This window comes from Danio rerio, chromosome 18 (assembly GCF_049306965.1).
Source record: "Danio rerio strain Tuebingen ecotype United States chromosome 18, GRCz12tu, whole genome shotgun sequence".
NCBI classification, from domain to species: Eukaryota; Metazoa; Chordata; class Actinopteri; order Cypriniformes; family Danionidae; genus Danio; species Danio rerio.
The window spans coordinates 11364547-11392500 of record NC_133193.1 but is presented as its reverse complement, the minus strand read 5'-3'; the positions used below and the strand labels follow the sequence as shown (position 1 = coordinate 11392500).

General features: G+C 33.8%; 1 protein-coding gene across 1 annotated transcript in view; it reads right to left on the bottom strand.

Moving 5' to 3' along the window:
• Nucleotides 1–27954, bottom strand: part of hgfb (hepatocyte growth factor b) — a 69108-nt gene that overhangs the window by 1231 nt on the left and 39923 nt on the right. Inside the window, exons 10-18 of the mRNA XM_073929829.1 lie at nt 25208–25301; nt 15238–15374; nt 11689–11721; nt 11424–11529; nt 8966–9040; nt 6217–6366; nt 6013–6119; nt 2349–2491; nt 1–949 (exon numbers count right to left, since the gene is read on the bottom strand). The exon at nt 1–949 is cut by the window's left edge and continues 1231 nt beyond it. Of these exons, the coding sequence (XP_073785930.1) occupies nt 767–949; nt 2349–2491; nt 6013–6119; nt 6217–6366; nt 8966–9040; nt 11424–11529; nt 11689–11721; nt 15238–15374; nt 25208–25301 (1028 nt within the window). The 3' untranslated portion in view covers nt 1–766. The remainder of the gene's footprint in view (nt 950–2348; nt 2492–6012; nt 6120–6216; nt 6367–8965; nt 9041–11423; nt 11530–11688; nt 11722–15237; nt 15375–25207; nt 25302–27954) is intronic.

Here is a 27954-nt window from a genome sequence, read left to right as displayed (position 1 = left end):
GCCTCCTGTGTATACTTTTTAACATATAAGGTGGACTACATTTAGCAATGCTAACAGCTAATACTTTATCGAAAGTGGCTTTTTGAATGACACTGGTAATGAGGGCTTTATATCAACAAGTACTTATAATCATAACAGCCCTCTTTTCTCAGCCGAAATGTGTATGTCGGTCAGCTTTGAATGCTTTTGAAAGAGAGAACGGTGGATTTCTGTTGGGGATCTCAGAGTTTGTATCCATATATCAAGTCCTGGTTTGATTCCAGACTTAAACTTGGGTTAGGTTTCTGAATCCAATCTCCCAACTGAAGTCCAGCTTGTTAGTTTGATGGGTAATGTGTGGGTTGAATGTACATACGAAGCGCACTGCAGCAAGATTTCTCTTCGAGGACTTGAGGTTTTTGGTTGGTGGCCAGGAATTGCTATTGATTCTTGAAACAGATTCTGGCTGCTCGTCTGCACTTCGGTCCAGTAGTCTTTATCTTTCCGTATGGCTAGTTGCGAATATAGCCTGTTGAGACTCTTGTCTCCCAGCGCCTTGCTCTGCGGTTCTGGCATTATTAGGTGTACAAACTGCTTGAATTTAGAGCATCAGTTTAAAGCACTTTTAGTAGTTTTGGAATATATGCTTCATGGCCAAGCTGGGAAAGCTTCCAATAATACTTGTTTTGTTGTTGATGAACAAAATAAATCAAGAAAGGAGCTGTTGGATTTGTGGAGATATTTTGTTCTTATATCACAGATCGGATTTTCAATCCTGCTCTCGTGATCAATTGTTCAGTTCTGAGTTTGGATAATTTCTGTAAACTTTATGAATCCATCCAGCGTAGAAGGCCACGTTCACAAAAATGGCTGGTCGGTTATGCCTGGCACATCCTCTGCCATTTATGCTCACACCAACAATGACTTTACTGTTACTCTCTTGACATACTAGAGGGCCCCCGTAGTCTTTCTGTAAGCATGAAAATAATGGAGGGATTAAAATTAATATTTTGAAATACATCCAAAGAATCACAAACAATGTCAGCTATATAAATACAATAACATTCAAAAGTTTGGAGTCTGCAAGATATTCTTAACATATATATTATGTATAATATATATATATATAATATATATTTAAAGATCTTACAAAAGTTGTAGTTATGATTTTAATTAAAAATACAATAAAAACATGTTGTAAAAAATATATATATTTGAATAAAAATAAAAAAAACGTTTTTTAAATTTGAATAAATATTAAAAGGATTTTTTTATGTTGAAATTTCAACATGCATGCGGAGTAATACACAAAGAGTAAAGAGGCTGTACGAGTGCTGATATTACTTTAATATATCACAGCTATCAGCCAATCAGATTCGAGAACCAGACAGAACTGTTGTGTATAAATATATATATATTTAAATTTTTTTGAGAGGTGCACGTCAGTGACGCCGACGGCTGCGGTGTAGGGCTATGCGTCAACGTCGTAGCATACGCGTGCATTTGACGCAGAAGTATAAATCAGCCTTTAATCATTCATGAACTCCTGATGCACGTCTATCTAGTGTGTTTATGCTGAATAACAATAGAAAAGAGTTCTGTCGGCATCAACATGAAGAGTTTAAACACAGAAGTTCATGAGTAGTTAAGGTTGAGTTAATGATAATGTGCCCCTCCAAGTAAAGTCATGAGAATGTATTAATTATGTCATAATTATGTTATAATGTATTAATTGCCATAGCAGTTTATGCTTAATTTAACCATCATAAACTCATGAGCTGTTAATGTATAATGATATCATGACTTTACTTGGAGGGGCACATCATCATTAACCCATTCCTAACTACTCTTATGCTGAAAAACAATAGAAAAGCGTTCTCTCAGCATCAACATGAACAGTTTAAACACAGAAGTTCATGTGTAGTTAAGGTTTAGTTCATGATAATATGCCCCTCCAAGTAAAGTCATGACATAATTATACATTAACAGCTCCTGAGTTCATGTTGGTTAATTAATACATTAATTAACATGTATTAGCAAATAATTATGCCGTTATGCACACATGAACTCATCTGACTCATGTTTTTGATTAGCACATGCCTTAACTCATCCTTAATTTATAATAATGTTTAGTTTACATTTTAATACATAATTATTCATGAACTGTTATTGTAAACTGTTACTAATTTAAGTGATCCAATCACATGTGATCCGCCAAGATGCTTTCTTGATTCCATATTAACGCATTTAAATGCATTTCTTTGTGACCTCTTAATTCACCGGAGCACTGCTGAATGAATGAACACGTGTGGTTTACGTGACTGCAAACTTTTGAAAAGTAGCACAGTAAATCAGACGAATATTCTCACCTCACAAACTCCTTCATCTCTTCTGCCACCGGCACACAGTTTAGAACTAGTGATGGGAAGAGTCCCTCTGTGAAGCTGCTGGCATCGTTCATTGCTCACTATGGGCAGATGAACTCTTTTCAGCGTTCCCTCATGTCCAGTGCCTGAGAAAGCCAGAAAAGACTCTATTAGGGAAGCAGCAGTGTGCCAGTTTTTTACACTTAGCACATTTATTCAATCTGATACTTCACATTTATGTGCCTTCCCTCATCCTCTGCTTTCACAATGTTACACTTTGTAGTTCCAAACCACAAAATGCTTCCAAAATACTTTCATCATCAATGGAAAAACTTTTAAAATCTGTGTATTCGTGTTGCCTGGAAACATGACTATAACTTTGTTGTTGAACTGTGTTTTATTGCTTTTATAAGTTCTAAATATTTGGAGTATTGTGTTCACTTTTTTTTTTTTTTTTTTTTTTTTTTTACTAAAGTCCTGGTTAATTTCAGATCCACCCTCTATTTCAAAAATACATTCAAGTAATGTTTCTTGGTGCACAGAAAAAACTGTTTTCTTTAACTTCCCAAGGCTTAGTGGCCACAAACCTGGACAGCACATTTTAGCTCTAAATTGACTATTTAAAATGCTTTGAATGTTTTATATTTTGTTACAAACATAATAGTGTCAACCTGCAACTGTTTTGCAGCATATGAAATGTCCCAAACGCTATTTTTAACTGTCTAAAATGGGCAAAAAATGTGGTTTTTACTCTCTGATAGTCAAAAAAAAAAAAAAAAATATATATATATATATATATATATATATATATATATATATATATATATGTGTATATATATATATATATATATATATATATATATATATATATATATATATATATATATATATATATATATCTATATGCATTAAAAACAGCCAGATAAAAGTGTTTTATTTAAGTTCAGACCACAAGTCCACTTATATGGACACCATTTTGCCCTACAAGTAAATCATATCAAAAGATGAAACTTAGGTTTTATTATAATTATGTTCCAATAAGCCCAAATAGCAAAAATAACTAAAAAAATGCATGTAAAAACACCTTTGGCCCTCAGAGGTTAAATGTTTTTGTGCTTAATTTGAGCCTGTGTCCTGACATTTTATGCTACCCATCAGATTATGCTAACAACGTTTCTTGTCTTTGAATGGTTCTGAGGTTGGAGTTAGGGATTAGGTAGGTTATAGGGAGATATTACAGCTTCATATCACACTACTCCACATTCATATTTACACTGGTGAGTCAGCATGGGTAGCATATTACATCATCAAAATGTGCTACTTTTTGAATGGGGGTAGACAATCTGACATTTATTGGCCCTCAATAATATTTTCAACCAATCAGTTTTCTTACATTTACAATCACTCTCATATCTCAGCAGCCAAAATAAATAATGGCATAGTGGCCTACCATATAATAATATTCGTATTTTCAAAATGGCAAAAAGGCAGTCAAGCATATTTACATTTTAGAACCACAAGTAAATCTGATAAGGAGCCTGATCAAAAGAGATCTTGAGAAGATGGAACTGTGCCCCTGGATCAGGACAGCAGGAGATAGAAGCAAAGCAAAGCAAGTCAAGTCAACCAACAAACATAACTGAAGAGGTAACTGTGGACTCTTCTTGAAGATTAGACAAAGTGAGTCAATTTTTTTTGCTTGGACGTAAACTATATGTCAGTGGTGTTAGTTTACTGAATTCTGATTTCTGTTTGTAGCTACGTGTTTGTTTTATTCATGATTGACCGATAACGTTATATGGCACAAAACGATAAAAGACCATTCAGAAATTTGTTGACGTCATGTTTCAGGAAAACTGAAACTGTGTGACGGACGTCGATGATGGTAACTTTTATTTCCTGGTTTTGTTCTGGAAATTATTAATTTACAATTTAAGCACTGTTTCCTTCCCATTTGTTTTTTCAGGAAAATAATCTGAAAAATCAAGAAATTATCTGCCCATATTAAAAAATAGCAATACAAATAAAAATAAATAGCTTAGAGCAGGGATGTCAAACTCAATTCCTGGAGGGCCGCAGCTCTGCACAGTTTAGTTCCAACCCTAGTTAAACACACCTGATCAAACTAATTGAGAGCTTCAGGCTTGTTTGAAACCTACAGGTCAGTGTGATGGCGCAGGGTTGGAACTAAACTGTGCAGGGCTGCGGCCCTCCAGGAATTGAGTTTGACATCCCTGGCTTAGAGAATTATCTTTAAATCTGTTCACAAATCTGCTGAGACAACCTTTTACATGGGAATAGGGAGAAAGCCATAAGCTGAGAGTGAGGGCGGGGCTGACCTTGTTACTATGGATGATCTCATCATGATTACTAACTATGCACACAGTTATTGTCCAACAGGGAGTCTCTGTCAGTGATTATTCAAAGAAACTAGAGTGATATTATGTTACCATATTCAAATAAAAATTTCAACAATAAAAATATTGAAACATTTTAAAATGCAGACAAAAAGGAGAATTGCATTCAAAAAAGTTCCTTACTTTTAATGTTTAACATACATCTTCTATTGTGGTTACAAATTAATGTATTTCCGTAGAAAATATTGGAGCAAAAAACATAATATACATTTTATAATATAAACGTAAAAAATATATTTGAAAACATATTTCTGATCATATGGGAAAAGCTTTATGATTTAATTGTGGTCAAATCTTTTAAAAAACGTTTTTACAATTTACTTAAGATATTTTGTGAATTCGAAATTCGGGAACAATTTTCTGACAAAAGAGACAAAAAAAAAAATAGAAATAAAAATCATACAGAAAAGTGACTTTCCCTCAGATGCTTTCAGAATTACTAAAACCACATTTGATATTGTGTGAGGTCAGCTGGTTAGTCTAGTTAATCTGATAACATCATCTATTAGGGCAAAATCATAGGCTGGGTCTAAAATGGCTTATACTTCCCTAAATAGTACTCTAAAATCAGTAGGCAAGATAAGTAGCATGTCCGGATTTATAGAGTTCGAAAAACAAGTGTGCAAGAAGTACCCAGATAACCTACTACCAGCAAGAGTAGTAAATTCAAATCCAAATGCAGTACCTATTAAGTAGTAGGTGATTTTGGACGCAACCATAGACTTTTTTATGCACATTAAATAATTTATTAAGTAAATGTACAAGTTCTTTCAGAATCGGAATATCAGATATTTCACAATATAATTATGATGTTTAACAATATTTGTATAAAATGGAAAATGAAATAAAATATTCACAATTTATAAGTAACTCATTTGGGCTGTGGTGTGTCGCATAATAAAATTTGACGGGTTAACACAGGAGTTTTAAAGAGATGCGTTCTAAATAATAATCACAATCAAAAACTCACACAGGAAGTATTTAAAAAGTTTTAAATACTCACAACAGGAGTACTTAACACTTACATTTGAAAGGGTTAAATATATGTATGTGCTGCTGTGCATCCCTGTGTGTGTAATAAGCAATTTGTATGTTTGTTTTCACATACAAAATCACTGACACTCTCTTTAAATAGCAATAATTGACTTCAGGCCAGTTTTCAGTTGGTCAATGGCATGGTCTATTTCATTTGCTTAAAAATAGCAAAAGTAAATCAGTCAGGTGGTGTGAGACTCTGAAGTTGAACGTACCTTTGGTTTCCCCCCAGCCGTACACAGAGCAGATGGTGTCCTCCTGAATGCTGCAGTCTGCTACGGGCAGCTGAATAACTCGGACACGCTCACTCGGGAGTGCAGGTCTATGTGAAAGAGGAACAGAGAGGTCATTTTATCAGCAATTGTATTAGACGTGGAATACATTATTGGTAAACATATTAAACCATCAACAGGTCTTACTGGGAAAGGCGGAGAAGGGCGAGACTAGAGTCTTCTGGGCCACAGATGACATGCGAGATTCTCCTCTCCTGTCTGTGGAAGTCATTCTCACCTGATTCGTTTAGATGGGTAATACCGAGCCAAACTCTGTACTCTGATAGGTCAGGCACACTGGGGGAAATTAAGTATGTAATTAAATTGTGTTCTTAGGTTTTGGACATACAGTTGCAGTCAGAATTATTAAACCCCCTGAATTATGAGCCCCCCTGTTTACTTTTTTTTTTTCTCAACTTCTGTTTAACGGAGACAAAATGTTTTCAACACATTTCTAAACATAAAAGTTTTAGTAACTCATTTCTAATAACTGATTTTTTTTTTGTCATGATGATATTAAATAATATTTCACTAGATACTTTTCAAGTCAGTTCTATACAGCTTAAAGTAACATTTAAAGGCTTAACTAGGTTAATTAGGTTAACTAGGCAGGTTTGGGTAATTAGGCAAGTTATTATATAACGATGGTTTGTTCTGTAGACTATCGAAAAAATATAGCTTTATATTTAAAAACTGTTTTTATTCTAGCTTTAATAAAACAAATAAGACTTTCTCCACAATTAAAAAATATTATCAGACATACTGTGAAAATTTCCTTGCTCAATGGTAAACATCATTTGAGAAATATTTAAAAAAAAAAAAAAAAAAAAGGGGGGGGGGGTGGGGGCTTATAATTCTGATTGCAACTATAAATATTCACATTTTTATTCATTTATTTTGTTTATTTCTTTATTAATATTTTTTGTTAAACTTTTTATGCCCATTTTTTAACACCGTAAAAACAGTTACATCTAAATATACATTTTGATCTTATTTTATTGCAAAAACATGGTAACAAAAATTTATGTTTTTATGTCCATTTTCTACACATTCTAAAATAAATAGAGAAAAATAAATCATCTAAATTAATAATATTTTTTGGAATTTATTTCTTTTTTATTAATTTAGATTGATTTAAAATGGGGTGAAGCCGAAGGAAAATGAATGACTGAATATAATAATATTGTAATTTAGAGCATTTGTTTCCTTTAGAAAAAAACAAACAAAAAAAAAAAAAATTTGTGATCAAAAATCAGGGCCAACTATTGTGTTCTTTAAATTTCTGAAGTTAACCCCTTCAGACCCTGCGTCCATTACAATGGACATCACATGACAACCCATTTTTTTTTAAATTTGGAACATAATTCAGGTCTGAAGAGTTTAAAACATAAACTAGTAGTGTACAAATCTAATTTGCAGTTTACAGAACTAAAGCTACTATTTACTCAAACACAAAACAAATGCTGGTTAAGTTGATGGTTCATTCCGCTTTGGTGACCCCTGATGAACAAAGAGATTAAGCTGAAAGAAAATGAATGAATAAATGATTCAAAATGCAACCCTCAAAAATACAAGTGTGGATGAACGCAACCTTGATTATTTTATTTTTATTTTTTTATAAAATTATGCTTTTATGTCCATTTTCTACACATTCTCAAATGAATAGAATGAATCTAAATCAGGGGTGTCCAAACTTGATCCTGAAGGGCAGGTGCCTTGCATGCCTTATCTTCAACTCCCTTCAACATGCCTCCCTGGAAATTTCTAGTATACCTAGAAAGAGCTTGAATAGCTGGTTCAGGTGTGTTTAATTGGGGTTTGAACTTAAATTTTCAGGACACCTGGCCCTCCAGGACCAAGTTTAGACACCCCTGATCTAAATAATCTAAATTAATAAATATTTTATCAACTTTTATTTCTTTTTTTATTAATAAATTTAGATTAATTTATAATGCAACACTCAAAAAATACTGGGTTGTTGCAATTAAACATTTGCTCAAATATAGACAAACCCAACCATTGGGTAAAAATGTGTATCATAAAGTTTATTGAAAAAAAAAATCCAAGGTTGCGTTCGTCCATACTCGACCCAACACTTGTTTACAACAATCCAATTTATTTCTGAGTGCAACATTACAGCACTTTCAATCAACTTCATTCATTAATTTCCTTTAGCTTAATCCATTTAATCATCAGAGGTCGCCACAGTGGAATGTACTGCCAACTTATCCAGCATATGTTTTACACAGCAGATGCCCGTCCAGCTGCAAACCAGTACTGGGAAACACTTATACACACTCATTCACACACATACACTACGGCCAAATCAGTTCATTCAATTAATCTATAGCGCATTTCTTTGGACTTTGGGGGAAACCCACGCCAACACTGGGAGAACATGCAAACTACACACAAAAATGCCAACTGACCTCGCTTGGACTCGAACCATTATATTACTTACTGTTAGGTGACAGTGCTAACCACTGAGCCACCTGACGCCCTTTCAATCAACTTTGCGCAGGTTAAGTTGCAGTTAAAATGTTCATAATAATATAGCTTTTTCTTAGACTCATTTAATAGTCTTGATTTGCATTGGGGATTAAACTACAGTATGTTTCCATGAGCCCTTTTAAATCTAAAGACCAATCTAAATTTAATCCTTCCTGATATTGACCTATACATATTTCATAGACATGCACATACATGGGTGTCTGGTGCAATGAGATACAGGTGCTATAAGAAACAGATACTCGTCATGCTCTAAAAACATCCGCAGCTTTGATTTGTTAAGTTACATGCATGAGACAAATGAGGAACGCTGGTGGATCATTGACCCCCAGACCCTGAGCATCCCGAGGTCACGAACAGGCCACGGCGGTGAGCTGGAGATGATTACCATGAGGAGAAGCAGTCTTTGTCTGTCAGCACCCACTCCTCCCTGACCAGAGCGCCTCCACACCAGTGACTGCTCCTGAAAACACACACATACAGATCCAACATCACACTCTCATATCTCAAACATCTGACCTCAGGGAGAACTATTCTGGAGGAGATTCTACTGTCAGGCTGCCTGCGCTGGGCTTTATAGAATTAGAGAAAGAGTGGATTTTTCCTGAATGGTTTATGGAAAGGGGCTACCTTTTTTATTTGGTACTGCAAATAAAATAAATAAATATAATATACCGACTGCAAGGCTACTAAGCATATATAAACAGTTACAGGCAAATTTATTAGCCCTACTGTGAAATTTTCAATCTTTAGAAAATATTTCTCATGTTATGTTTAATGGAGACAAAAGGTAACATAATAGTAACATACTACTATCATAATAGTTTTATAAACTAACAGGTCTAATTAAAGGTCTAATATCTCATTTCTTTTGTTTGCCATGATGACACTTAAAGAGCCCCTATTGTGGGTTTTTAAAAACTACCTTCCATGCAGGGTGTAACACAGCTCTGAGTGAATGGAAACATCCAGTTGAGGTTTAAATCTGAAAGTGCACCGTGTTTTGAAACTATTGATTCTATTTAGTCAACTCATAGTCAAACTAATGATTCAATCTTTTTTTTTTTTTGGATCTTTTGCCTGCATGCGTCAACGTCCATATGAGACATTGCCAAATATGTAGTGCCAGATCTGGTAAAACGTGAACGTGCCTTTCCTTTCAGACTCTAGCAGAGTGCCAGGGATCATGGAATTGTTCATGACGTGAAGATTACTTTCACTGAGAGATGGCCAGACATGCAGTGGGGAATAAAGGGTTAAAGTTTGTTTTCACGAATACAACACTACAGTATAGCCAGCCATGTGCTGTGCTTGTTTCTGTCATTTTTCTGATGATTGATACAATAACTTACTCTGCAGCACATGATTCGTCGGCTGTTGTTATTAGAATAATGGGCAGCAAAGACTACTGATGTATGGGACTTTGTCAGTAGCTGTTACACAGTTTATATGGACCAGTTTCGTCTGCCTCCAGACCCTGTAAGTGTTTCTGTTTCCTACACGACATGAAGTGTGATTAAAAAGGCTGTCTTGTTTTCTGTAGTTTGCAAAATATGTATTTAGTAGTGTGTTGTAACTTGTAATTACATCTTTTATAAATTAGTGCTTTTAATGCATCCTCTCAGGTTAAATCTTTATGGGGCTGTTTACATATTAAATCCAAAACCATGTTAAAAAAAAGCAACATGCGCATCTGCGTTTTGTGCTTGCGACCTCCTGCTGTTTGTTGCTATGGCCATCGTCCGCTGTTGCTCACGCGTGTGGCGCAGTCGATTTTCAAAATAGTTAAATGTTTGCCACTGTTTGGATTATTACTGAATGTGTGTTGTTGTTATTACTTGGGGTTAGGATTAAAAGTAGGGTAATATGCTGGTGTTTAACTGCATTGCATTAATGCATTCCTGCATTGCAATCACGCATATACGGTACTCTGAACGCTACTTCAAAACTGGGCTGGAATTTCTCTCCATCTCGCGCTGATTTTATATATATATATATATATATATATATATATATATATATATATATATATATATATATATATATATATATAAAGAAACATTAAAAAATAGTATAAAGTATCTATGAACAGACCTTATGAGAACTTAATAACATGCAATAAATAAATAAAATATTATATAAAATTTTAAATGCATAAATAAAATTTAAACAAAAAAATCATATTGATTACATTACATGTTTCAGTTTGATTTTAAAATAGAGTTACTTGTTAACAAAGGCCTCACCTCACCTTGTTAACCACGCCTCACTTTGTCTCCTTAACCAATCACCTACTCTCTAAAAACTTAAGGCAGACCATTCCTCTAACACTGTCCTTCACATTCTCTGAAACCCACTCTCCCTCTTATTTTATTGCTTCCCATTAACAATTCTATAACCCAATTCCCTCCTAGGTTGAATCGGGGGTCCAATCACTCTACCAAAATATTACAGAGATGGTACCCCCACTCTCTGTTCTTCATTGTAGGATGCCTGATCAACCTACTTACCTGTTCACTGTTTATCCTCTTACTTCTCTTCCCATTTATCTCACTGTTCCCTTACCATCCCTTCCATCCCTACATCCCAACAATAAAGTTTAGCTCAATCTGTGGCGTGGTCCATGCTGGTGAATAAATGTAATATATTCTGCAATATGAATGATAAATTTGCAAAAATAAAAAACATTATTTATATAATAATAACTTTTACCATACATACTTTTATAATACATTTTCTGTCAATTACATTTTAGACATTTTGTCAGGTTTGTTGAAGTTCATAGTGCACCAGCAATATTTGAGCATTATATTACTTAAAGTCTCCATATGTTGAAAACTGCTCACCCTTTCTGTATGCTGACCATCCAGCTGCCCTCTTTAATTGGGACAGGCCCGCCACCGACGATTCTCACCTGCTTATGAACAAAACACGAGCTCTTTGTAACCTCATCTGCAAAAAGAAAAAGAACCGACAAAATGAGGGATGACTACAGAAAAAAAGCATGCAAATGCATAAATGTGTTTATAAGATAATCTTTCTGATGTCATCCAAAACGAAGGAAAATCAGCTGGAACACTGCACAGCTTTGCATTTGAAAGACGTGATTACCTTTTTGTGGCAGATTGTTATGTGAAGGCTCACCTAAAAAGGAAGTGAAAAGAAATGAAGCTTATTTTCATTCTGAGCAATGAATAAGCATGAGAAATGAAAAAAGTGGTATGTTTACAGTGTAATTTGAGGGAAAGTGTGTGTGAGGTCTTTAGCACAGGACTACCCAAAGAGTAAAATAAAAAAAAATAAAAGACAAATTGTTTTGGGATATATATATATATATATATATATATATATATATATATATATATATATATATATATATATATATATATATATATATATATATATATATAATACATGTATTTTAACAAAAATACAACAAAATACATGTGACTGAGATTTAAAGCATCTGCCATTAAAACAAACAAACAAAAAATGCATTCTAAAACAGAGTAACAGAAATAAACCTACATTAGATGTTTAGACATCAAATAAAACATCTATTCCAGTAATGAAGAAAACAAAGAAATACATTTAAAAAATGTTTAAATATGTATTTTCAATAAAATAAAATGTATGTTAAGAAAAAAATAAATAAATGTAAATAACAGAGCCAGACATTAACAGATCAAAGATATTGTCACAGTATGTCTGATAATATTTTTTCTTCTGGTAAAAGTCTTATTTGTTTTATTTTAGCTAGAATAAAAGCAGATATTAATTAAAAAAAAAAAAAAAAATTTAAGGTCAAAATTATTAACCCCTTTAAGCTGTATATTTTTCCGATAATCTACAGAACAAACCGTCGAACAAACAATTACCCTAACCTGCCTCATTAACCTAATTAAACTCGTTAAGTGTTTAAATGTCGCTTTAGGCTGTGTAGAGATAGAGGGAGTATCTTAATTTGTTTTGTTTTTTTTGGTTTATTTATTTTCAAATTTCTGTTTAATGGAAAGCTTAAAGGGGTTAATAATTTTGACCTTAAAATGGTTTATAAAAAATTTAAAACTGCTTTTATTCTAGCCGTAAAAAAAAAATATATATATATATATATGACTTTCTCCAGTAGAAAAAATATTATCAGACATACTGTGAACATTTATTTGCTCTGTTAAACATAATTTGGGAAATATTTAAAAAAAGAAAAAAATTCAAAGGGGGACTAATAATTCTGACTTTAACTGTATATATATATATATATATATATATATATATATATATATATTTTTTTTTTTTTTTCTTATATTAAATTCTTATTTATTGTATATTTGTACATTTTATTGCCAATATTTGATATGAATAATTATTTTTAATAGATTTTTTTTTTTGCATGAGTAGCATGTGGGACACTTTTTAAAGACTCTTTTACATATCTGTGTGCATGTGTGTGTGTATTTGTGTGTGTGACAGAGACAGACTAAGTGTTAACAGTCTAAGCCACCTGGACTTTACACTCTTTAATTAAACTGCAAGAGTGTGTGTGTGTTTGTGAGTGTGTGTGTGTGTGTGTGTGTGTGTGTGTGTGTGTGTGTGTGTGCGTGTGCGTGCGTGCGTGCGTGTGTGTGTGTGTGTGTGTGTGTGTGTGTGTGTGTGCGAGTGATTGATGTGCCGTATGTAGATTCATAGCACATGGCCTAAAATGCAGTGTCTGCAGTGTCAGTGATGAGGGCAAAATCAACAGAAAAGCACATGTGATACAGCAGTGTGGTCAAAAATATGGGCATTTTTGTACTGTGTATACAACTTGATAGTTTTATTTTAATAATAAAAAAAAGCCTGTTTGGCTTTCTATTTTTCTATTTAACACAAAATATTAGAGATCTCAACATTCTACACACAATACCCCATAATGACAATGTAAAAAAAAAGAGTTTTTAAAATTGTTGCAAATTTATTAAAAATAAAAAACCTGAAAAATCACATGTGCAGAAGTATTCAAAACCTTTGCTTACTACTTTGTTGATGCACCTTTGGCAGCAATTACAGCCTCATGTCTTTTTGACTATGATGCCACAAGCTTGGCACTCCTGTTTTTAAGAATTGTTGCCCATTTCTTTTCGCAGTACCTCTCAAGCTCAGGTTGGATGGGAAGCGACGGTGTACAGCCATTATCAGATCTCTCCAGAGATGTTCAATAGGATTTAGGTCTGGGCTCTGGCTTGCCACTCAAGGACATTCCTCGAGTTATTGTGAAGCCACTCCATTGATATTTTAACGGTGTGCTTTGGGTCATTGTCCTGCTGGAAGATGAACCGTCGCCCCAGTCTGAGGTCAAGAACACTCTGAAGCAGGTTTCCTTTAGGATGTCTCTGTACATTGCTGCATTCATCTTTCCCTCTATCATGACTAGTCTTCCTGTTCCTGCTGCTGAAAAACATCCCACAGCATAATGCTGCCACCACCATGCTTCACTGTAGGGATGATATTAGCCTGGTGATGAGCGGTGCCTGGTTTTCTCCAAACGTAACGCCTGGCATTCACTCCAAAAGATCAATTTTATTCTCATCAGACCAGAGAATTTTGTTTCTCTATGGTCTGAAAGTCTTTCAGATGCATTTTGGCAAATTGCAGGCAGGGAGTGGCTTCCGTCTGGCCACTCTACCATACAGGCTTGAGTGGTGGATTCCTCAACTCTGTACCTCAAGACAATCCTGTCACTAAGGTCTACAGTCAATTCCTTTGTCTTCATGCTTGGTTTGTGCTTTGACATGCACTGTCAACCCTGGGACCTTATATAGACAGGTGTATGCCTTCTTGGCCAAATCATGTCCAATCAACTGAATTTACCACAGATGAAATCTAATGCAGCTGCTGCAACATCTCAAGAATGATCAGTGATAACAGAATGTACCTGAGCTCAATTTAGAGCTTCATGACAAAGGCTGTGAATACTTCTGTACATGTGATTTTTCAGGTTTTTTATTTTTAATAAACTTTTTACACATTGTTATTATAGGGTATTGTTAATTGGGGTATAAATTAATTTAATCCATTTTAGAATAAGGCTGTAACATAAATAGATGTGGAAAAAGTGAAGCACTATGAATACTTTCCGGATGCACTTTATAAAAATGTCTGACATCCATGTGAGGACTTTTATTCTATAAAAGTCTTATAACATTTGTTCCGATTTTCAAATAAAGATGAATAGGAACAGGTAAAAATATATATAATAATTACTCACTATTTACTTAGCCTCAAGTGTTTACAAACCTTTATGACTGTCTTTATTCTGGTGAACACAAAAGATAATATTCTGAAGATAGCTAAAATCCTTTATGGAAGTCAATGGTTACTGGTTTCCAACATGTTTCAAAATATCTCACTGTGTGTTCAACAGAAGAAAGAAACACATAATGGTTTGAAACAAGTCAAGGGTGAGATGACAAAATAAATTTTTTTTGGATGAACTATCCTTTAAAGAAAGCTGAATGCATAAAAAGCATCTAAGCAGACAGACTCTTAATAATTACTGCAAGTTCAGTGGTTTACTCCTCAGCTTGCATATACGGCTCTTCATGTTTCAAGCTGAGTTTGCAATGAACCCAAAGGCCTGAGTCAGGTTGTAATGTTAGCACAGACGGCCTGTTTTTCACTCACAGGGTTTGAGAGAACAGTAATCCCAGGGGATGGATGAGCTGTTGGTGTAACACCACGGGCCGTGTTTGTCCTTGTCTGGATTTCTGCAGAAGTTCCCTGCCTGTTCAGTCGTCAGCAAGTTCACATCTCTTTCGTTACTGCATGAACATAAACAAATCTCGGCATTACAACATGCAAAACATGTGCAGTTTTGAAAGAAGAGAGTTGAGAATGAAATAGAACGTATTGCTTGTCTACACAACTCAGAAACTTCCAAAACAGGTGCACCAAACAAATCAAATCCAGAGCTGATTACATTTTTTTTATTATTGGTTATAATAAATATTAGTTCATTTTCACACAAAATTGGTATATTTTCAAAATTCTTACAACATTTATGAAAGCAGATTATCAAAAAACACTTTTTGTCAAACATTTTACCATATTTTTTTAACTGTTTTAATACAATTCTTTTTTCTGTTGAACTCAAAATAATTTACTTTTAAGAAAACTGGAAATCTTCAACCTCAGTTTTCTTTCTACTTTAAAAGCCAATGGTTACCTGAACTTAGGTTTCTTCTAAATTTCTTCGTTAGCATTTAACAGAAGAAATGAACTCATTAAAGTCTGGAACCACAAGTAAATATTAAATAAATTAAAATTTTAGCCTGTACACTGTAAAAAATAACCATAAATTAGCAATTCTCCACATTTTGGGATTAACATTTTTTTTATTTTTATGTATGCCTCTGAACTGCACTATGAAACATTTATCTTTCTTAAAACAACTTTTAACCTTAAAAAAATGTTTCAGCTGTGTTAGTACAATTGACAAAATCACTAAATATGACTTTCACTATGCAAAATAAGTGTTTCATCTAAATAATGTTTTATTTACAGTAACTGCCTTTCAAAAAGCAATTACTACCAAACTTCTAATTTGCATCTCTTATCGTTCAGTTTAATACATCTGTCTATCATTTAATTGATTTTAATGTTTAATCAATGAATCCTTTATTATGCCCAAATGTCCCCTTTTCAACTTGTCTGACTGTTGTCAATTCTGCAGTTCTGCAAAAACTGCAATTCTGTCTGTCTTCACTCTTTACTCTTAGTTAGTCATTGTACAGTTGCTGTCAAGACATATAATAGCAATTTATTTGATGAATTTTACATTTTGATAATATACTGTTTTTATACGTTTATTAAACTGTATGTGACCCAGCATGACAAAACCAGTAATAAATGTACATTTTTGGAAACTGAGATATATGCATTATTTATATGCTGAATACATTTACTTTCCATTGATATATTTGTTAGGATGGAATATTTGGCTGAGGCACAACTATTTGAAAATCTGGAATCTGATTATTATTATTGAGAATATTTTTTAAAAGTTCCTACTGTAAGTATAACAAAAGTGGATTATCGATAAGCACTGTGCATTGCTAAGCACTTAATTTAGACAACTTTAAAGGCAATTTGCTAAGTATTTAGATTTTTGAACCCTTGTTTTTTTTTATTTATTTATTTATTTATTTTTTAATTTGTCTGACTGTTGTCTGGTCATTTGTTAGTTATGAATTGCTACAAAAGCTATCAGTCAAGAAATATCAATCAATACAGTACTGTAAACCGTCGTTTGCTTACATATGTAAAATACTTTTTTAACTCTTTTTTTTTTACTCTTTATTTTTTTAAATACTCATGTTTTATGCACATTTATTGGCAACACTTTAAAATAATGGTCCATTAGTTAATGTTAATTAATGTATTTAGGAAGGTCAATGGTTCAAGTCTCGGCTGTCAGTTGGCATTTCTATGTGGTGTTTGCATGTTCTCCCTGTGTTTGCGTGGGCTTCCCTTCGGGTTTCCCCCACAGTCCAAAGACAAGCGCTATGAGTGAATTGAATAAACTAAATTGGCTGTAGTGTATGTGTGTGAATGAGTGTGTGTTGAATAAAGGGACTAATCTGAATAGAAAATGAATGAATGAATAATGTATTTACTAACATTAACAAACAATTAGTAATGCATTCATTATGGTACTTGTTCATCTTTGTTAACGTTAGTTAATGCTAAGTTAAATAACATTAGTTCATGTTAAAAGAGTGCATTAACTAATATTAATGAGCATAGCATTGGCATTTTAATAATAATAATAATAATTAGTTAATGTTGAACTATGATTAATAAATGCTTTACGAGATTATTCATATCAAATACATTAAATAATAAATCCTTATCCTAAAGTGTTTCCCACTTCTTTAATCTAGCTTTTGTCAGTTTGTCTGAACACTATACCCAAACAATCTTTTAGGTGTTTGTAATAAGACAATACATCCAAAACCATTTAAGAGCACAAAGAAACATCTTCTCATAAGCTGATCTTAAGACCCAGCTGTGCAGAGCTCCTCTCAAGAGGCAAAGTGAAGTATTTAGCTTGTGCATTACTCATGACATGTTTTCCTAAGCTTTTTCACATTGTCAGTCAGATTCTGGGAGATTCACAGATGCTAAAGTCCTCCAGAAGTTCACTAGAGACTGAGAGTACTACAGTAGAGAACACAAACATGAATAAAAATCTGCTTTTTTTTACTCTGCGGCTCAATTCTTATATTATGTTTTGGGTCAATTGCAATCACAATTATTTAACTGCCTTGATCTGAAGATATTCTAGTGCTTTTATTAAATAAGCAGTCGTCTATAGTAAACTATACAGGCCTGTAGCCAAGGGGGGTCCAGGTGGTTCGAAAGACCCACCCCTCACTGAAAAAGGTCCAGAATTTGTCCCATACATGAGCTCATTTGCCCTATATTGACTGCTATGCCATCATAAGTAGTGAAAATAATCCATCGTAGAAGGCTTTAACACCAAGTTTCAACGTGACTAAGGGAAGTTGAATGTGCTGGCCAGATTGCTATTTAAATGATTGATATTTAAATGACAATAGGCTAGTTTTTAGTTTAAAACTTTAACAGATTCCTATTTTTTTCTTCAATATTATATGATGCCATTGATGTACAGTAGTCAATATTCGAAGTGGATCAAAAAAGATTTTTCAAATATGTCTTATAAGAAAGGAATGGGTGCTGGTTACCAAATTTAGGACAACTTTGAAGAAAGGTTTTGATCCACGTCAAATGTTGACTACTATATATGCTGTAAATGATAATTGATGTAAATCTTTAGGAAATGTTTTTGGTACATCAAAAAGTGTAGCTATGATGACCATCCAACAATCTAATCCATCAAAAAATGTGTTTAAAATGTGAAGAAAAAAAACTTATTTAAACCTCATAATTAGAAATATAAAATTGATGAATAACAGAAAAAAATCCACTTTTTTTAAAAGAAAAAAGAACCACCTCTTTCACCAGGCTGGCTACAGCCTGCTATTACAAAAAAAAAAGTTTCTTAATACACATTTGCAGAATCTGGAGCACAAAACTCACGCTGCACAGATTATCTTCATGCATGTTATTTTCAACAGAGAGCTGAAACCAAGCCAAGATCAACTTTTATATAGAGTACACTAATTTCATGTAGCTTCAAAATATTGATGGGTTTTTTATTATTATTAAAAAAAAACTGTCTTTATTTACTCACTCCTTACTCTTAGTTAGTCATTGTACAGTTGCTGTCAAGACATCTAAAAAAATTTATTTAAGGAATTTTACATTTTGATAATATACTGTTTTATAAGTTTATTAAACTGTATGTGACCCAGCAGGATAAAACCAGTAATAAATGTACATTTTTGGAAACTGAGATATATGCATTATTTATATGCGGAATACATATACTTTCCATTTATATATACTTTGTTAGGATTGGATATTTGGCTGAGGCACAACTATTTGTAAATCTGGAATCTGATATATATTTACAATTGTATGGATCAAAATGATTGATTTGTCTTTTATGCCTAAAATTATTAGACTATTAAGTAAAAATTCGATATTGTGAATATATTTTTAAAAGGTCCACTGTAAGTATAACAAAACTGAATTATCGATAAGCATTGTGCATTGCTAAGCACTTATTATAGACAACTTTAAAGACAATTTCCTTTTTACTTCGATTTTTCGAACCCGCGGATCACAGGTTTTCAAATAATTTTATCTCAGCCAAATATTGACCTATCATAACCAAATATTGACGGAAGCTTATTTATTCAGCTTTCAGAGGGTGTACAATTCTTCATTTCAGAAAACTGACAGTTGTGTGATTCTGAAGACACAAAGCTGAAAAAAAAAACTATCAGATTTAGGCATATGACGATACCTGTTTTCAAGGTATACTGCAGTTTGGAAAAGTCAAGGTTTTAAAACAGCCAAAATTTTCCGCTATACCGTTTCTAAGGTATCAGTATACTGTTTTTTACATTTTGTTTTTTTATGCAACAGTATCTCCAAAGATGCTGTTTTAAATTTCAATTAAATTTGTGTTTTTGAAACTAATGAAGACAGCAGAAGTCAATGTTTCAATTGAATTATTTAGCCCAGGGGTATCCAAACTCGGTCCTGAAGGGCCGATGTCCTGGAGAGTTTAGTTCTAACCCTAATCAAACACACCTGAACCAGCTAGTCAAGCTCTTTCTAGATATACTAGAAACTTCCTAGCATGTGTGTTGAAGCAAGCTGGAGCAAAACTCTGCTGGACACTAGAGTTTGGACACCCATGATTTAGCTTGACATGTTTACTGCTTCAATTATTTTAAACGTTTCTCAAATTAAAATATATTCTGTTTAAATGGGAAAAAAGTTTTTGTTTTTTACCCAGAAATTTAAAAAGAATAGATTTTTTTAAATCAGTACTCACAAAACCGTAAGACCATGATAATTTTTATCCAAGTTTATCATATAATCAAAATCTTTTATCGGCTCATGCCTAATCAGATGGTCTATAAACATATGAAAAGTGCATAAGCTACTGGAAAATTAAGTGCTTAAAAAACAAACTAACGAACATCTATATAGTTTTTTATTTATAGTTGTTTTTCACATTTCTAATGTAATAAAACACTTTTTTTTATATAGCTTTTGTGTGACCTATTCTGATCAGGCCACATCTGCTACTCAGCTTTTGCAAATGCATGGGCTAAATTTATTTATGTGTAATAAGCTAATGAAGTTTGCTTAACTGCATTTGAGAACACGTTTGTGTTTCATCATCCTCATGAACTAATCATGAACAACACATGTACAGCATTTATTTATCATAATTGAACATTTACTAATGCATTATTAACATCCAAGTCCATGCTTGTTAACATTAGTTAATGCACCATGAGTTAACATGAACTTACAATGAACTACTGTATTTTCATTAACTAACGTTAACTAACATGAACAAATACAGTAGTAAATGTATTGTTCATTGTTTGTTCCCGTTAGTAAATGCATTAATTAACATTAACTAATGAACCGTATTGTAAAGTGTGACTAAAAATATTTCATTAAATAGTGGAGTCATCATTTTCATGCTGCTAAATTACAGACGCAATTAAAAAAAAAATCTTCAAAAAAGCTTGCAATTGCGGATTGCTTCAGTGTCTCTTTGTATATACATCTATTTACAGTTGATGTCAAAATTATTAGCTCTCCTGTGACTTTTTTTTCTTTTTCAAATATTTTCTAAATGATGTTTAACAGAGATTTTTCACAGTAAATCCGATTGAAAGCAGTTTAAAATTTTATTTTTTTTTAAATACATTAAGGTCAAAATTATTAGCCCCTTTAAGCTATACATTTTTCTATTGTCTACAGAACAAACAAAATAACCTAGTAAACTAATAAGCTAAGCCTTTCAATTGCATTTTAAGTTGAAAAATATTAAGTAAAATTATGTACTGTCATCATGGAAAAGATAATGAAATCTGTTATTAAATATTAGCTAAATATTAGCAACTAATTAAGGTTATTGCACACTAAATCCGGAATTTTCATCCATAATTTTCACAAATTAAAAAAATAAATTCGACCTCACATTGTGTCAATAGTACAGACACCCTGCTCTGAAACTTTTGTCTGTCACAAAAAAATTTGACTCGGGTTAAATTTTTGCATCTGAAAAAGCACTTTGGGAGGTGTTTGGACAGTTCAGAGCCACCGTACAAGCAAAAAACTAAATACAGAATGCCGTCATTTGAGCCACAGATATCTTTATGGCAAACAGTGCATTACAATAAAGACAGAATGTGGCTGACAGCTGAGAAGCCCTATGCTGGATTCAGTGACTGGCACACATCTCTCCTGCTACTGCTTGGTGTGTGTGTGTGTCCGTACATTTGATGTACTGCCCATAGGCATAATAATAGAAAGCATGGTCCGCTTTCATTCCGTTGTTTCGAAACATCAACATGGTCACTATCTATTATAATGTCTGTAGTTATTGCCATTCTCTGTCCCGGCTTTGTTTACATACTTAAACGTGTGAAGTATCACAAGCAATGTATTAAAATTCTATTGATTTCCTGAAATGAACTTTTTTTTTAAGCATTTCGGGATAATCATAGTGTAGATCTTTGATAATGAGCTGAACTATCCTTTCTCTCTATGCAGTATTGGATGAACACAATATGTAGCCGAGTCCTCTTTCTTTTTCAACTTTAGACAAAAGAAGAGAACAAAGTAGCTCTGCTTGAACTGACTTAGAAGTTTTTGGTGTTTTTTTTCATAATGGATTACTTGATACCAATGGGACTCCGTGTGCAAGGTTTATTTACATGACGAACAAAAACGCATATGAAAATATCGGACTTCAGTGTGCAAAGACCTTTATGTTTATAAAGGTGTTGAAATCTTTTTAAAAAATAAATAAATACATACATAAATAAATAAATAATTAAACATCAAGATTCTTTTTTGCTACATCACCCAGCCCAACATACAATATAAACAATCTAGGCCTTATGCCCCCCCTAATGACCTCTGCAACCCAGCCATGGCTGCTCACGGGCTGTGGGCCAAATAAAGGAGCTCCTGGCCTTTGATGTGTTCACAGAGAGGGGTTTGGGTGAGGAAAGGGGTCATGGGGTGGCTCTAAAAGAATCCCGTTCCAGCTGGGTTGGCCTGCCTGTAATTTTTTGGGAATTGAGTCACTCTGACTGCTCAGCGTTTACCATCAATTAGAGCTCTTCAGAACGGGGATCATCTACTAAAACCTGTTTTTCTTCCTCAGAAAACGGTGAGGGTCTTATTTTCTCAACGAAGACAAACACAACCTGACAATCCCAGCGCTTTGCTTCAGTGAGCTGGCAGGGTTCTGGAAAGGCCGACCTTTGACATGGAACTTGTTCATAAAACAGGGAAGTTATTTAACGCCACACATCTCGGGGTGAGTATGGACGGCAGAAACAACACAGGCCTGTTGCGGAAACGATTGTTCAACTCCTCTGAGACTCTCACACTCTGATAATATGCCTATTTAATATTACAAACACAAACAAAACCACAAATAGAAGTCACCTGGCAGGAACTAATGCAAACGTAGCTATTTAAAACTCCTGTATGGCTCTAAGAAAAACATGCATACATATGGTTTTTTTGTTTACATATACAGTTGAAGTATGATTATTAGCCCTCCAATGATTTTTTTTTCCTTTTTCAAATATTTTCCAATTATGTTTAAAAGAGTCAATAATTTTTCACAGTAATTCCTATCATATTTTTTTCTTCTGGAGAAAGTCTTATTGGTTTTATTTCAGCAACAAAACAAGCAGATTTAGATTTTTTAAAAACCATTTCAGCCTTTTTCAAGTCAAGTGCTATTTTGGGGTTTCCACCTGGATTTTGCTTACCCAAATTCAAAAGCTTCCCAATTCCACATCCAGAGGTGTACATGCAAAAGTTTGGTATCACTTTAAAGAAATCCCTTTGAATTTTTTTATAAAACACTGTTGAAAGTGACTGAAATAATAGGATATGTTGTCTGTGTTACAATAAACAATAAATGTTACAATAAAAGGTGTAAACTCAATTTTGAAAGTGTACCTTTTAGGTTCTGTGTGGTCTAGGTTGCTGTAAATAATTTTGGGGGTTCCTGCACATGTCACTAATCATAGTAAAAAAGAAAAATGTCTCTATCATAATATATGCAAAAGTTATTCTATTTCAACTGATGAGAGAATGGAACCACTCATGAGGTATTGGGTCAGTACCGGCCCTTAAAATTGAAAGAATGCAGAAGTAAATGACATCACAGACCCATATATATATTATTTAGCTTTTAGCTTTAGCCTCTGTACTGTCATCATGGCAAAGATAAAATAAATCATCAAGATCAAGATATATCACATAGTGTCTGTTCCACTTTCACTCTCCCCAATAACAACAAATTGCTGTGCTTGACCTTTGAACCTAACAACTGAAATGGAGCTGTTCACCTTGCAAAGCATCACAAAGGCATCGTGGGATTGTCCTTGAGATCCCGCACAGCAAGATGTGGACCTACTTTTGTTTCCATGGAAACTGCGCCAATGACTGAAATGTTCTGTTTCCGATGTAAATGATTCTGCTTAATACTGGTCTATAGAAAATGTGACATTGACGTGTGCAATATTTATTCACAAAGTTTAGAAAAAAAAATGTAAAAATCATTCATTGTGTATTAGAATTAGAACATTTTGAAAACAAACAATTGTGAATAGGATTTCAATTTTATGTAAAGTATTAAACAAGCTAAATTTCCTAAACATCAGAAGGCAATATCAGCAAAATTGCAAAGGTGATAATGATTTGTATTCCACTGTTCAACAAATAGAGTAAGTTTTATTTTATTCAGGTTGCCAAAAAATATAGTTTCAAAGCCAGAGCAGAATATTTAACTCTTAAACAAACTATTTGAATGAATGATTCAATTAAATATTTATGATTACAGCAACTTGTGCAACCTGATGGCTGTTTTTGCATCATATTTAGTAATGACAGGCCTAAACCAGCCAAGATACTTATGCATTTCAGAAAACATGAAATTTGGATTTTTCCTACTTCCTACTTGGATATAACATCTAAAACGCTGCCTGAAGTTCAACATTGAAGCCGTGAACTCGAAGAAGATTGAAGAATTAGGACTTCAGCAAGATGCATCATTTGACATCACTGAGATTAGAGCTACCATATGTGAAATGCTAAAATAATAGTTCAAGTGTTTTTACAGCCCAACATGAGCTTTATAGTGCAATCTAATGAAGGGAGTTGTATATAGCTTATGCTCATAGCTTATCCAACCTGTATATAATTTTGATAGTACATCCATCTGTAAATATCACCATAGTTTTTCTATAACTGCACTTTATAACTTATTCCTGTATCCTGCACTTTCTGCTATTGCACTGCTGGTTAGACCTAAACTGCATTTTGTTGCATTGTACTTGTACATGTGTAATGACAATAAAGTTGAATCTAATCTAATCTAATATATATATAAGTATAATATATATATATATATATATATATATATATATATATATATATATATATATATATATATATATATATATATATATATATATATATATATATATATATATATATAAGAAAAAATATTATCAGACATATTGTGAAAATGCCTTTGCTCTGTTTTTATTTCATCAGCTGTTCATCAAAGGACAGCATTTTCTGTACATTTTGTTTTAGCCATAATTGGCACAATAATACGAAGGGTGAATTTGCGACTGTGTATGCCTCGAGGTTGTAATCAGGACATTACACTACTGACACTATACTACTTCCCACCTATGACAAAAAAAACCTCAGCTAAATATTATTTAATATATTCACAATTTAATATAGTAAATATATTTGATATGTTTACTATAATAATTACCACTGTCAAATAAAACGATAATAATAAAATTTAAATATATATATCTTTTGTCAGTACTACTAGCATGAGTAAACCACTTGGGGTGGATTCAATATTTCCCCAAAACAAATTGAAATACAGATTTCAGCTTTAAGTTGATTTTTTTCCACTTCTTACCTTTCACTGTGGTCTTTCCATGGGGCACAGGGAATGCCTGAGCGAGTCTTTGACCGGTGGCCATTGTACATGTCTCCAATGCCCTTATAACACTCTGTAATAACAACAACAACACAAAAAGAAGCATAAATTAGAAAGAGTGTATTCAAACACACTAAACAACTCCCTTCATTAGATACAGCACAGATCCCAACACAGGCTCATTGGGAAAATGTACCCAGGAATGCATTTTTGAGAACTGAGAAATATGTGCTTATGGGTACATATGGCCGCATTTTGTGTAAAAAAACAAATGCTACACTAGATGGTTATCTTCGTATCTACTGCTTTTCTGGCTTGACTGGTTTGCATGGTAGCTCACCACAAAGTTTGGAGGCAGAGAAGAAAAAAAAAGTGAGATGCCAAGGTAAAAGCAAATGGCCATGGTGGCTTTTCACTTCTGGTTTGCAAACACTATCGGTTGAGTTTAGGCAAGGGTGTGTGTGAGTCACTCTACATCAAGCTAATTTATTAAACACAACAACAAGCTGACCAGCTCTTCCCTCATGGATGTGCAGGATGTTGATTGGCTCTGGTGAATTCATGATAAATGGCACATATGACAAAAAAAAAAAAACCATGAGGTTTGGTTAATAACCATAGCACAAGCACTGCTGCATAAGTAACAAGCCCCCATGTATTTATCAGAATACTAATAAGGCTAATATTTAGATAAAATCAGATAACAAAAACATAAATACATTAATAAACATTTCAGAAAGGAAATAAGAGACACACAAAAATACAAACAAATAAAAATGCAAGCCTCTTCAGGTGTACTTTTGAGAAGACTCTCAAAAAGTATGGTTCCACTGCAAAACATGTCGTTCTTATTTAAATTTTTTTGTCTTGTTTCTAGTCCAAATTTATACAAGTTCTCTTTTCTAGACAAAAAAAAAGTAGTTTCTTGTTTTAAGAAACAATATGCCAATATTAAGTGAGTGGGCTTCACAGTGGCACGATTGCCTCACAGCAAGAAGGTTGCTGGTTCGAGCCTAGGCTGGGTCAGTTGGCATTTCTATGTGGAGTGTGAATGTTGCATGTACAAGTGAGTTTCCTCCGGGTGCTCCGGTTTCCCCCACAGCACTAGGACATGTGGTTTAGGTGAATTGGGTAAGTTGGCAGCTCATTTCGCTGTGGTTACCTCTGATTATTAAAAGGACTAAGCTGAAAATAAAATAAATGAATAAATGTATTAGGTGAGTTTTTCCTTAAAACTAGCAAAATAATCAGCCAGTGGGGTAAGCAATGTTTTTCTTTTTGACATAAGATTATTTTGCATACCCCATTGGGAAATTATTTTGGTTGTTTTAAGCAAAATCTCACTTATTTTTATATGTTTTGCTTGTCTAGAAAATGTAATTAAATTTACTTGAAAATGCTTCAGGCGACGTAGTGGCGCAGTAGGTAATGCTGTTGCCTCACAGCAAGAAGCTCGCTGGGTCGAGCCTCAGCTCAGTTGGCGTTTCTGTGTGGAGTTTGCATGTTCTCCCTGCATTCGCGTGGGTTTCCTCCGGGTGCTCCAGTTTCCCCCACAGTCCAAAGACATGCGGTACAGGTGAATTGAGTAGGCTAAATTGTCCGTAGTGTGTGTGGATGTTTCCCAGAGATAGGTTGTGGCTGGAAGGGCATCCGCTGCGTAAAAACGTGCTGGATAAGTTGGCAGTTCATTCCGCTGTGGCGACCCCGGCTTAATAAAGGGACTAAGCCGACAAGAAAATGAATGAATGAATGAAAATTCTGGATTTAAAAAATCAATATATATATTTATTTATTTTTTTATATTTGGACTAAAAACAAAAAAAAAGTTAAGAACGACAAACATTTTTCCAAGTGTTCTCAGTAGAGTTTACAGTTTCTAAACTCACTAACCCAACCCTAGTCATTCTGAAAATGTACTGTTATATACCTTTCTGGAGATCGCCAAAAACATCCCAGGAGCGAATTTTTTGCGGTTTTTGTATTCGCGAATCCACCAGGGGCCAATGTGAATGCTTTTTGAGATCTCAAATTTCTCTCGCGTATGCCATTGGTGCCTGCAATTCTTGTGTAAACCCACCAGAGACCGATGTGGACTGACTAACTGACCGATCGATTGACCCACCCTCCTCCTTCCCTTAACCCAACCTATAGTGTTTTCAAAATCACTGATTGACCTGCCTGCCAACTTCCCTAAACCCAACCAACAGTTTTAAAAAGAAATTCAGAAAAAGAAAAGCCCACGTCTGGTTTTTACCACGTTTTAAAATTGTATCACATTTACTTGTTTATTTTATTTTTTTGGCTTTTGTGTTTGTCTTGTTTTGTTTTTGTTTTGTTTTTGACTCAAAACTTGTCATTGTGTACAACTCCTTTCTGCCTCTCCAGTCCACCAACGTACATGGCGAGCTACTGAGCAAACTGGTAGCAGCAGAAAAGCTGTCCATACGGAGGTAAGCGTAAAAACGAATGCCGTCATACTGCCCCGTAGCGTTCATTTTAAAGACAAAATGCAGCCATACGTACATGCCTCTGGCTACATAATTCACAATCTCCAGAAATGTACATAGTGCTATGATTTCAGAATGAGCCTATGTTGCACTAACCAATAGTATTGCCAAGAACCCTTAAATATATGCACAAAATGAAAGACGAATGCAATGCAACATGATCAAATTTACCGTGAATGTTGTAATTACCCTAAAGAGAGCTCTGCTTTGAATCAGACC